Below are 13,274 nucleotides of genomic sequence, written 5' to 3' on the forward strand. Positions count from 1 at the left end.
GAGCTGTCTTGTCTAGCGACAAAAAGGCAAATATCAATCAAACTATTATCATTTCTGCAAATATGCGCATATCCAATAAACCAACTTTACACAGCTTGAGCAGATCAAGCATCCTGATGAACACTCATATATCTTCCTCTGAAGCACATATTCTAACAGTCCTTAACAGTTTCCTGTAACTGTTCTTATGATAAAAGGCAAATATCAATAAAACTTCTATTATATACTGTCTGCAAATATGTGCATATCTCGTTTAAACAGATGTCATTCACAAACCTCAAGAAAATCCAGTGTTTTATTCCCATCGGTCACTCATCTAATATCTTCCTCTGAAGTGGTGGTGGCGTAGTGGGCTAAAGCACAGGGATGTTAATCAGAAGATCACTGGTTCTAACCCCACAGCCACCACCATTGTGTCCTTGAGCAAGGCACTTAACTCCAGGTTGTTCTGGGGATAATTGTAATAATTGCACTGTAAGTCGCTTTGGATAAAAAGCGTCTGCCAAATGCATACATGTAAATGTAAGTGCGTATTCCATCAGCCAGAATCAAAAACTTCAGTATCAGGATAAAAAGTTCCTCTCATTCACAAATCATGAAGTAGGTGATACAGGCTGTTTAAACTGTCAGGAGATGGATCTGCATGAGCATGTGAGTGCAACTTCAAGGCTGCATCCGAAACCAGGAAAATGCTACCTCCGGAGGCTGTATACTTGGGAACGATAAAAATAAGGTGCTTTTCAAACTGTTTGGAGATCAGTTTCCTAAAGCATTCAATTCATTCAAAAAAGCGGTCAGTTAAGCCATGAACTGATTAGGTTGCAAGTCAGCTGCCTACATTTTCGGATGCAGTCCAAGATAAAAGTGCTTCACGTGCGCTTTAAGTATATTTTTTATTCACTATACACTATTTGTACAATTGGTTTGATTCTGTATTTTTTAGTTTTGATTGCTAACGTGGACATGCCATTCATGGTTGCTGGACTACTGTATGTACTGTTTTTTCCTTCTTCCTAATATATTACAAATTTCATCACTTTCATCAATAAATTACAAAAATGTGATGACTAAACAGAAATCTGAAGAAACTGATATCTACCATTTAAAATATTGAATACAATATTATCTATTTGTTTTGTGTGAAATTGAATAAATATAGTGTTAATTAAGAGTTTATTATTATTATTTTTAACAATTTTATGTTGGTTACTATAATAAATAGTGTGATGTCGGCCTTGTATCGGTCTATTGGCCACCTTGCTCTCTGGATATCGATATCGGCCATTAAAAACCCCATATCGGTCGACCACTGGTACACAGTAACCACAGCTATGAACTGCAAAATATTCATATTGTATATTCCAATGTACTAATGAATCTGCAAACACAAACCTCAGTATTTCCAGTATACAGTGAGGACTCTTCAGTGCATCAGAGAGCAGCTTCACTCCTGAATCCTGCAGGTCATTGTTACTCAGGTCCAGCTCTCTCAGGGAGTTTGATGATTGTAGAAATGAAGACAAACTTCCACAACACTGACCAGTGAATCTACAAGCTGCACATCTAAAACAAATAAAGAAACAATAATAAAAAGCAGTTTTATAAAACAAATGGTAATAACAGAGTGAATGCTCTACAGTTTGATATGAAGGGTTGTGACAGTCACTGAGCATTTATTGTTTCATTGTCACAGCCATGAACCACAATATATTTGCATTGTATATTCCAATATACTAATGAATCTGCAAACACAAACCTCAGTATTTCCAGTGTACATTGAGGACTCTTCAGTGCATCAGAGAGCAGCTTCACTCCTGAATCCTGCAGGTCATTGTTACTCAGATCCAGCTCTCTCAGGGAGTTTGATGATTGTAGAAATGAAGACAAACTTCCACAACACTGACCAGTGAATCTACAAGCTGCACATCTAAAACAAATAAAGAAACAATAATAAAAAGCAGTTTTATAAAACAAATGGTAATAACAGAGTGAATGCTCTACAGTTTGATATGAAGGGTTGTGACAGTCACTGAGCCATTTATTGTTTTATTGTCACAGCTATGATCCACAATATATTCGTATTGTATATTCCAATGTACTAATGAATCTGCAAACACAAACCTCAGTATTTCCAGTTTACAGTGAGGACTATTCAGTGCATCAGAGAGCAGATTCACTCCTGAATCCTGCAGGCCATTGTTACTCATTTCCAGCTCTCTCAGACTTGAGGAGTTTGAGCTGAGAACTGAGGCCAGTACTGAACAACTTTTCTCTGTCAGATTGCATCCCATCAGACTGAGAGAAATGACAAGATAACAGTGTGTTAATCTATATGTTTTAGTGAAGGCTTCTCAGCAAAGCTGTTGGGAACAAATAAAAAATATATGGCCACTATGTTTGATTGCTCATAGTCATTTGCAAATTTTTTGAAGCTCTTCTACTATCAAGACCCAGTCTGGACAGCCCAACTTGTATTGTTCTGAGTTCTGTCTGTTTTGGTCCATGTGTGCATTTGTTTTGAGCACATGTCTTTGTTTGTGTTTGTGTCAGCCATGTGCTCTCCTTACTCCGCCTCCTCATTCCCCCTTGCCTCACCTCATCATCTGATCCTTGTTGTGTTGATTGTCATCACCTGTTCCTCAGGTGCTCTCCCTCTACATACTGTGCCTTCTACCTTCTTGTGTCTGTTAGATCATTTTGTGAGTTTGGTTAGTCAGTCATTCCTAGTCTGTTTCTCCAGTTCGTGTCTTGTTTATTTTCTTTTTGTTAAGGTTCTATTAATTTTAATGTATGGGTTTTTAGATTGTATTTTGTTTTAGTTTTTTTTCATAAAAGCTCTTTGTTTAGCATCCCTGCACTTGGGTTCCTGCAAAATATCCTGATGTCTAAGAATTTTTGTCTCGAAAACATATTTGAACTTCCCAAAAACAACCCTAATTTATGATGGAAGTGAAGTTAGGTCAATTAAGCAGTTTAGTAAATTTATATATTAACAGCATAATATTTGTAGCTAGCTTAAACTGTTTATCACACAGTTATAGCCTGTGTTCATTGTTATGTTAACATTTTAATTTGTGCAAATCCTGACTAATCCTGTCTAACAATTCATTCTAATAAAAGAAAATTAAACATACATGATATATACATAATCCTCTGAAATCAATCTCCAATAAAATATTTTTCTCAGGTGCAAAAATCACGAAATAATTCTACAAAGTGACATCAGCCTGCAACACGCTCCAAGTAATCAATGGTTTAGGTTGTTCCAGTTAAACCCATTGCATGTCTTCCGAAAGGTATTGGACACTCGCACAACATAAGCAGTGACATACATCCAAGTCCATGTGACAGAGTGAAGTATGCAAGGGGATACAATTTTTAAATGGATGGAAGGCCTGAGCAGCGCACTCCTGAGGTGGGAATTAGGCAAATGTGCCTCATAGTGATGTAGCTATTTCACAGAAGTAATGACTGGACTGCAAACCATGTCTTTCAGGCAGTTCAGGGGCAGTGTTTTCTGTGGGAGAAAGTAACTCCCTTTGGCGTTGAATTTGTGCTTTGTAACTTTGCAGACCTTTTACATGCACAAACAGCAATATTACACACTAATGGAAAGGTAATGTCCCAATAAGTATAATAGGGCCTCTTAAAGCCTAATCCAGACACTAATTAGATAATTTACTGTTTAAACAATGTAAACAAAAAAAATTATGTCACTGTGACATCATCATACGTCTTACGCATCATATGCATCAAACAAAAAAAAGTACATTGTTTAGCTGTTTTAAATGGCAGCAAACGTAGGTTCTTCTCTTTCACAATGTGGCGCCATTATTCAGACCACCGTGTAAAACACTTGGCATTAAGCTGAGAAGTCAATTTAATCTATCAATCTTTTAAAGAGAAAATAAGGCTTTGACATCATGTATTTATACTTGCGCTCATCCTATAATGACATGAGAGATTTAAGAAGACATGACAACATTTCTGGTAAGTGAACACAGTGATCAACAATGCTCTCTGGTTTTTATGGTGCATTTAGAGAATTTTTAGGAAGAGAATGTTTCAGTGCACTGGAATGATTTTGCGACTGGGACAGCCGTAAAAATGGCTGACTCCCTGACCAGTGCCCTGCTTAGTGTACTAGAGAGCTGATTGAGATGTACCCAATAACATGCATTAGGTGTGTGCAACTTCAACTGCAGCTTGCCTTACTGATCTGAGAGATTTACCAATTGTAGTAGCGGAAGCAGTTGAAAACGGAGCCATCAAGCAGGACCCATCCTGTTTCACGAAATGTGCTCAACTCACATTAGTCACAGAAGATCCCAAAATGATTGCTTTGTTTATTACTGATGAAGTGGAAATCAGAACTCAGGTTTTAAATGTACATCTAAAAACCGAAAACATTACTGATCTGAAAAGATTGAGTTCTTCTAAATACAGGGCCTGCTGTGTGTACAAAAGAAAGTCCAATAAATGTCTAATTATTTTGATACCAATAAAGGAGTCCATATTTTTTGTATAAAAAGTTGAATAAACATGATATTACTATGATAAACATGTTATAATATGAGATAAATAATGTGCTGTTATAAAAACATGAATTAGCGAGAGTTTATTGGAACTGGAGTTGTTATAATAAACACCTTGTTAATGGCATACCATCATACTACTCTTATTTCTTTCTCAGACTGACATAGCTGAAGTAGTAAAAGTAGTATGTGTCATTTGATATTCATACGCATCCCATGAAACACACGCTACCGTTGTCATCTGTGATTCTGGCCAATCATGAATAAGTTGTGACATCATCAAAGCTCTTGCAGCCACTCTGGAGAAGCTACGTTGGCAGTGCCAGCCAGCTGCTCTTGAATAGCACACAAGGTACTTTAATGGCATACATCACGGTGACGTGGCACTGATGCCATCTTAAGTCAAACAACATTTCTAACCAACATGCACTGCTTCAAGTCAAACTCTGATTGGATCTGATCACACAGCGCTGCATGAAGTTAAACATCTATTGATTACACTTAGATGAAAACATTACCTACAGATGATAACACAATATTTACCACCAAATTCTCTTTTCCTCTGTGTACAATCTTCTAATTTAACAATAATGTCACCTCAGTAAATCAGTCAACAAAAATAAACACTTAACATAAAGCCGTCTAAACTAATAATTCATTACCAATCTAAATAAATGTTGATCGCTATATTATTCACATCTTAATGTAATTTTATATATTAAGTATAACATAATTTAATATAGTTTTTAGTCAAATCCATTAAAGGATTATCAAAACAGAAACAGAAAAACTGTGTAAAATAAACATTGCAGGAATAAAGGAAGCTACAATATGACAAATAAATGAATAAAGTATAAAACAAATCAAATCCTTGAAATAATAGTAATAATTATTCAATATTATATTATAATAATAAACTTGACTGGGTCCCCCAATAATAATTCAGTATTGTATCATATTTAACTGGGTTTATGCACATCATGTTCATTAAAGAAATGTTTTAGTAAAAATATATTGTGGCAGGGCGGAGGGCGGGCCGGTCGTGATCATACACACCGGTCCCGTGATTAGGCTAATCAAGCCTCTGAGGTTTAAAGGCCGACTGCAGAGAGATCGTCGAGGAGAGAGAGATCGCTTACGGACATGTCCGTCATGTGTGTGTTTATGTTGTCTTTCAAGTTTATCATTAAACTATTATTTATATTGAAAAGCCGGTTCTCCCTCCTCCTTTCCATTGATACCTTTACATATATGCAGGTAAATTATGATTTATTTATGAGGCGGATGTGTATTATTGTATGTGGAAGCATAAATAAAAATGATAAAGTATCAGTATAAAGTAAATAAAGTATCGTTTTGTATTTATTTAGTGGAAAACTGTAGAAAACATGCTTTTGTTGTTTTAAACTAGATTATTTACTTTGCATTAAACATTTTGAATCTATTTGGCTACAATGTCTGTTTAAAATGAAGGTAAAACTATAAAAAGTAACACATGAAACCAAACAAACATCAAAATAGTGTAAGGGGTTGTTTGTAGTCTAACATAATACATTAAAATCTAACCTCTGCTATTTAATTACAATAAAGTGAGATTAAAACACTAAATTACTCACTCAGCTTTTCTGGATGCTTTGATCACCGGCAGCAGTCTCAGAAGACATTCAAGTGATGGATCATATTTCTTCAGATTAAACTGATCCAGCTCCTCTTCTGAGTTCAGCAACACAAACACCAGAGCTGACCACTGAGCAGGAGAGAGACTGACTCTAGAGAGACGATTGATATCTCTTCTGTTCACGTATGTTTGTACTTCCTGCACTAGAGAATGATCATCAAGTTCATTCAGACAGTGGAACAGATTGATGGATTTCTCTGGAGAGGGATTCTTCCTGATCTTCATCTTAATGTACTCAACTATTTCCTGTTTGCTGTCAGAGCTGCTTCCTGTCTGTGTCAGTAGGTCTCGTAAGATTGTCTGATCGGACTTCAGTGAGAGACCCAGAAGGAATCGAATGAAAAGGTCCAGGTGTCCGTTCTCACTCTGTAAGGCCTTGTCCACTTCACTCTTCAGGAAATCACTCATAGATGACCTAAACATACTGAAGAGACCTGATGTTTGTTTAGAAAAGGAAAGAAAAGCATACAGAGCAGCGAGAAACTCCTGAATGCTCAGATGCACAAAGCTGAAGACCTTCCCCAGGTGCAGTCCAAACTCCTCTCTGAAGATTTGGGTACAAACTCCCGAGTACACTGATGCTTCTCTGACATCAATGCCACACTCTCTCAGGTCCTCCTCATAGAAGATCAGGTTCCCTTTTTCCAGCTGTTGAAAAGCCAGTTTTCCCAAAGACAGAATAGTCTTTCTAGCCTGCTGAAGATCCACCTCACATTTCCCATCATACTTCTGGCTCTTCAGTTTGCTCTGAAAGATCAGGAAGTGTGTGAACATTTGAGTGAGAGTCTTGGGGATCTCTGCACTCTCTCCTTCACTCAACAGTCTCTGGAGAACAGTGGCTGAAATCCAACAGAAGACTGGTATGTGACACATGATGTACAGGCTTCTTGATGATTTTATGTGTGTGATAATTCTGTTGGCCAGACTCTCATCTTTTATACTCTTCCTGAAATACTCGTCCTTCTGAGGGTCATTGAAGCCTCGTACATCTGTGAGCTGGTCAACACACTCAGGAGGAATCTGATTGGCTGCTGCTGGTCGAGAAGTGATCCAGAGCAGAGCAGAAGGAAGCAGATTCCCCTTGATGAGGTTGGTCAGCAGCACATCCACTGAGGACGATTCTGTCACATCCCACAAAATATAATTGTTCTGGAAATCTAGAGGAAGTCGACACTCATCCAGACCATCAAAAATGAAAATGACTTTGTAGTCATCAAGGAATGTTTTCAATTCTCTCAGTTCTTTTGTATCTGTGAAAAACTGATGAAGAAGATCCATCAAACTGATGTTTTTGTGCTTCATCAGATTGAGCTCTCTGAAAGGAAGTGGAAATATGAAGTGAACATCCTGATTTGCTTTTCCTTCAGTCCAGTCCACAATGAACTTCTGCACAGAGACAGTTTTTCCAATTCCAGCAACTCCTTTAGTCAGCACAGTTCTGATGGCTTTGTCTTGTCCAGGTAAGGCTTTAAAGATGTCATTGCATTTGATTGGTGTTTCCTGTGTCTCTGCTCTCCTGGATGCTGTCTCAATCTGTCTCACCTCATGTTCATTATTGATCTCTGCACTCCCTCCCTCTGTGATGTACAGCTCTGTGTAGATCTCATTCACAAGTGTTGAGCTGCTTTGATTTGACATACCTTCAGTAATTCTCTGGAATTTCTCTTTTAGTTTTGTTTTGAGTTTTTGTTGATGCACAGAAATCAGTTCTGATGTAAAGAGGAAAAGAAATGGGAATTATAATTGATGATGATGTTTAATGGTCATTAGACATGAAGTTTATTTTCTTTCACTAATATTGAGTGAATCCAGACACTGTGTGTTTCCTCTGAAGGTGACGTGATGTAATAGTGACGTGAGTGCGAGCTCTTACTGGTTTGAAGTGTGTTAGCGAGGTCTGTCTGCTTCATCTTCTTCAGGACGTGCAGTGTGATCTTCAGAAACCCCTCTCTGACTCTGCTCTGATCTTCATCATCCTCCTCCTCTCTCTCAGAGCATGCTGGGGAATCTGAGATCAGTAGTCTCTTGAAACTCTTCAGCTCTTTCTTCATCAGAGAGATGATTTTGTGCTCAAGTTCCTGAAATCAGTGAACATTCAAACAACAAACTTCATTCAGTCACAGACATGACAGTGTGTATTTAAAAAAACAGCCTATAAGGTATAAGTGTGGCTCTCTCTCTCTCTCTCTCTCTCTCTCTCTCTCTCACACACACCTCAAAAATGGAGTCCAATGGCACTTTCCCTGCAGTTGACTCTGATGAATCCTGTTTGTTTCTGTAGTTGATCAAAGACTCTCCTGAACTGACGTTAACTGCTTGTTCCATTGACCCGTCAATCTTCATGGACACACAGCTGGGTTCAGGAGATTCTCCATGAATGACACTAAAACAGCAATTAAACAGAGTTTAGTTCATGTGTTTTTTTAGTAATCTGAAAACATAATTTCAACATCCAGTGTAATAAAACACATTTAATGATGTGTCTTATATATTATATGTCACATGAGAACTTGCAATGTCACTAACATCAACATAAGTTCACACATAAACACTCGAGCCGCTGTGAACAAACATCTCTCACAGCACTCATGAATGCACAACAGACGTCAAGATTTACAGTGAAAAATTACACATTTATACTTTTATTTTAAGTTTTAAAGTGAGTCACTCTCCACTGCCATTGTATTAACAAGACCACTCACCATATTCAATAAAACACCTGCTTTTGTGTCTTCTGCATGAGGGTGAGTGAATTATGACACAATTTTCATTTTTAATGAACTGAGAAATGCTGAAGCTGCAGTGAGGACGTGTGTTTTATTTGATCATTCAGAACACAATGAGCTTCAAAACACGACATAACGGGACATTACAAGCAGGGGCGGGATTATGATTTCTGAGGCCCCAAGCAACAGACCAACCCGGGGCCCCATTTTGAAAATAGTTGCTTAAATTACGTAAAATTTATTTTTAAATCATAATTTTAAATTCATCCTATAAGCCGTTGTAGCAAAGTACATTCAAAATGTTTAATGAAATAAAAATCAAGTTAATTATAATGAATGATGTTTTCCAGTTGTTGTTGTTTTTTGTGAACAGGGTGTGCAAGAATCTACTTCACCACTAACATTTTGGAATTTAGTTGTTATTTATTAATATTATAACCATCAATTACAGTATTTATTGTTGTCCAGTTTGTCATTATAACATGACACAGTATTATTATTATTACTTTGAGTATTAATATATTAGTATTATATTTCTGTCTTATTTACTTTCTCCTGGATCTTATATTCTGACGCTGCAGTGTTTTGTTCACCATGTTGCAAAAGGCAGTATTTTATGTTGGTATCGTGGCAACATTCTTAACAGTAACAGTAAACACACAAACACTGCGGCCATCACACACTAGAGCAGAAGGGAAAAAACATTTATCAAGTGCTGAAACTCAGGACTCATTATTTTTATTATAATTACATATTTCCTTTTAGATTTATATTTTTTACACTGGATTCTTTCTAATGGTCCCTCAGACTGTGGTGTACACGTTCATACTGTCAGTCAACATGAGGGTCCTCACCTCACATCAGCACAAGGGGCTCCTGAACTGAATTTATGTGGAGCATCCATTGACCGGTCACTCTTCATGGACACACAGCTGAATTCAGGAGATTCTCCATGAATGACACTAAAACACAACAGCAATTAAACACTGTTTTAAAAACTACAAACTCTCACAAACACTCTTTTCCTCTCATCAGTTTCTCAGTTTTACTCTTCCCAATATTTCTCTCTTCTTCAAGGGGGTAACATGTTCTTTTCCAGTGTTTTCAGTGTCATGTTGTCATTGAAATCAATATGTATTATTTTTAGTAGCAGTGGTCACTTAGAGAAAATGACTACATCTCATTTTACATTGAATTCTTTCCATCTTGAGAATATTTTTGGTTTAGGACAGTGAAAAGCAGCACACTGGAGATTGTAGTTTTCCTGAAGTTTCTCTGTAAAGTTGTGTGCAAACAGTCCGAACATGAGACTTCTGAAATACATGCCAAGCAAACTGTTACATTTCTTTAATGTACAGACTTAACAAACATATTTGTTCCTTTTTTACCCCTTTATTTCAGTTTAACTCTCTTCAACTCTATTTAGGGGTGACACTTTTGAGGTTTTAAAATAAGGGACACTTAATAAGGGGGTGGGGGCTATAATATAATAATATGCATAATTAGTATTCATAAAAATATTATATTGTTTCTTATATGGTAAAATGAGAACATTCTTGAGCCATGAAAATACATCATTAATATGTTAAAAATATATTTATTTTAATTTTTCAGTTAATTGTTTTCTTGTTTTTATTTATGTATACATTTTGGATGGTTTATACTTTATTTTATTATTGTATTTGTTTATTTTTTCCTTCACATGTACTTGTCTTTATGATTGTATTCATACATTGTTTGATCTTATTGAACATTTATATAGAAAAAAAACTCTGACGGTCCCTTACCGCACCCTCCACAGTATTACCCACCAAAGGCAAATTTTTCAACTTAATTCAATGTTTAATTTCAGATCTGGAACGATTTCACCGCAACACCATCTGACCAGCTTAAATACGGGACAAATCGCATCCTGTATTGATTCAATACCGGATGCATCATTTCATCTTTAAATATGGGACGATCTCTTATTTTACAGGACAGGTGGCAACCCTAAGTGGTGGTGTGCTAATAAATCCATGCTTCAGTTCAACTCACTTGTGGAAGAGTTTATCTGTCTGTCTAGTGGATGAAGGGGGACTCTTTTACGAGGGCCGAATAACTTTCAGCTACGACTGAAGAGGTTCAAATTTACATGCCAATAAATGCACAGAATTGATGTACACTATACAATGCAATGTGCTGCTTTCTGAAAAACTGTTTTCACAAGAATAAAATAATAACATTCACATTTACAGGAGAAACATACACACAAATGAGCTTTGACCCCAATCCTAAATAATGTGCATTTCTCCAGTTCTGTCTGTGACTGAATCAAACCGGTCTCACTGTCATCTGACTGTAGATCTCACTTTACCCTAAAGCTGTTTTCACATGTTTATACTTGAGATAATCCAGTCTGTTCTCATTTCTCCTCAGTGTTTTTATACTGTAGTGTTGTGCAGCATATCAGAAATATCTACCAGTGTATTTTATTAAAGCATTGAAATCCTCTGACCTCTTGACCTTCCCTGTGTCTGTCTGTCCACTGAGATCCTTTGTGGAGTCCATGACATCATCTGAACAGTCCACTGAACACCTGTCAACAAACGGGACATCATCTATATTTGTGACGTGTTTATTTGTTCAATACTGACACATATTTGTTTTTATTTGTCCTCTAGAATATTCCATTAGAAATGAATCAATGAGGTTCAATTGCAGACTGTCAGCTTTTATGACATGTTAAACACCAGCATAAAGAGAAACATCAGAAGACTCAACAGAAGAAAACAAAGCAACGTTTCAAGTCAATAGAAGAAATAACATTTCAGTGCCAAAGAAACTGAACACATACTGACAATTCAGATAAAAGAGCAAAAGTCTCAGTATCTGTTTGTTCTGCTGTGATTAATACTTAGATATCTGTTAGATGTCTTACTGTAGCTGATAGTTTGAAAGGTTTATTATTGTTGTCTTGTGAGTTTTGGTTTGTTTAGCAGCAGTTCAGTACTCACCTGTCAAGAACTGTTGATGTTCACTTCCTCTTTACTGACTAGAATATCACCTACAAAATACTTCACAATGAATTTATTGATTGTTTCAGACGATTCAGTGCAACAAAAACTGTCAAACTTTTTCTCTGTTTCTCTCGTCGTGTAATTTCCTGCGTCACAAAATGGATCCTGTTTTACTAGTTTCACTTTCGCTTTCTCGGAGTTTAATGGCGATCTACTTGAATCCGGAAACAAAAGTTCAGGCGTTTATTTACTTCCGCCTCTTTGAAACTGTCCTCGCGTTCCGCCGCTGAACAACTGCGAATAAACATCCCGTCTCATTTGAAGAAATGTAAGATTAAGTATTTACAAACTGACGTTAATCTTGAACAACGCCATCAAACTGGAGAGTAGCCAAGATACAACGTCGTTCGCCATCTTGTTTTGGACTGAATGTGTCACATGACTAGAAACGCGTCATCGTTTTCGAAAACATCCGTTTTCACAGTCACACTTCAACGCGAAAACGGTGTTTTCAAAAAGATCAATTTTCAAACGTTGGGACATCAGGACTTTATGTACTTCAGTTTACTCAAAAAACAAACAATAAACAAGCCTATATATACTTTATATGGATTCGAGAAAATTGTTATTTTCCAAACTGTTTTTATACCCATATACATTTCCCAAGATTAATATATTTTCAACATATTTAATTACTTGGCAAATAAAATGTCCTGCAGGATCACATTCTGTATGTAGAACATCTCCATTAAATATATTCTTTAAAGTAATTACTCCAGCTGAGTGTTCAGACCCATGAGCAAACCAAACTGAATTACCCCATTGTGAAGTCCAAAATGTTGTATCTTCTTTAGTAGAATGAGCTTCTTGTACAAAACAAAAATCCCACCTAAACAGTTTGTCAAAAACAAATAGAGCTTTCCTTTTAATGTTATTTCTTAACCCCCATAGCATTAAACGAAACAAGTGATAAATGTGACATATTAGTTAAAGAATATTGCACAACTAATATGTCTGGTCAATCTGGTAAATGTTGAAATCAAAGTGGTATCGAGATCAGCACCGACTGTATAAATGAATAATTAAAAGTTAGAAAAATATCTTTAATTACCCATGGTAGCTGCCTAAGCGTGACATCTCTCTTATATATTTCCGGATTAATATTAATATTAAAACAAGAACATAATTAATAACATACATCAAACTGTAAAACATGTGTGTTAAAATGTTAAATATATATTGTCCATAATTAGAGTTCGCAGCAGCATATTGGGATCCAGTTTAACCTTGGAACTCAATTCTGTGAATTTTGAGAAAGTTTTGAAAGAAAATAATA

At 36.4% G+C, this 13,274-nt stretch overlaps 1 protein-coding gene across 17 annotated transcripts in view; it reads right to left on the minus strand.

Annotated features, from left to right (window-relative positions):
* Positions 1-13,274, minus strand: part of LOC127650380 (NACHT, LRR and PYD domains-containing protein 3-like) — a 1,539,373-nt gene that overhangs the window by 1,284,249 nt on the left and 241,850 nt on the right. The window contains exons 6-10 of one of the 17 annotated variants that reach the window (XM_052135779.1): positions 8,087-8,291; positions 6,152-7,922; positions 2,122-2,295; positions 1,757-1,927; positions 1,393-1,563 (exon numbers count right to left, since the gene is read on the minus strand). The exons of 13 other annotated variants lie outside the window; for them this stretch is intronic. In XM_052135779.1, coding sequence (XP_051991739.1) covers positions 1,393-1,563; positions 1,757-1,927; positions 2,122-2,295; positions 6,152-7,922; positions 8,087-8,291 — 2,492 coding nt within the window. The remainder of the gene's footprint in view (positions 1-1,392; positions 1,564-1,756; positions 1,928-2,121; positions 2,296-6,151; positions 7,923-8,086; positions 8,292-13,274) is intronic. 3 more of the 17 variants (XM_052135768.1, XM_052135757.1, XM_052135756.1) reach the window with 3 other exon arrangements.

The sequence above is a fragment of the Xyrauchen texanus genome, chromosome 10 (genome assembly GCF_025860055.1).
Source record: "Xyrauchen texanus isolate HMW12.3.18 chromosome 10, RBS_HiC_50CHRs, whole genome shotgun sequence".
Lineage (NCBI taxonomy): Eukaryota > Metazoa > Chordata > Actinopteri > Cypriniformes > Catostomidae > Xyrauchen > Xyrauchen texanus.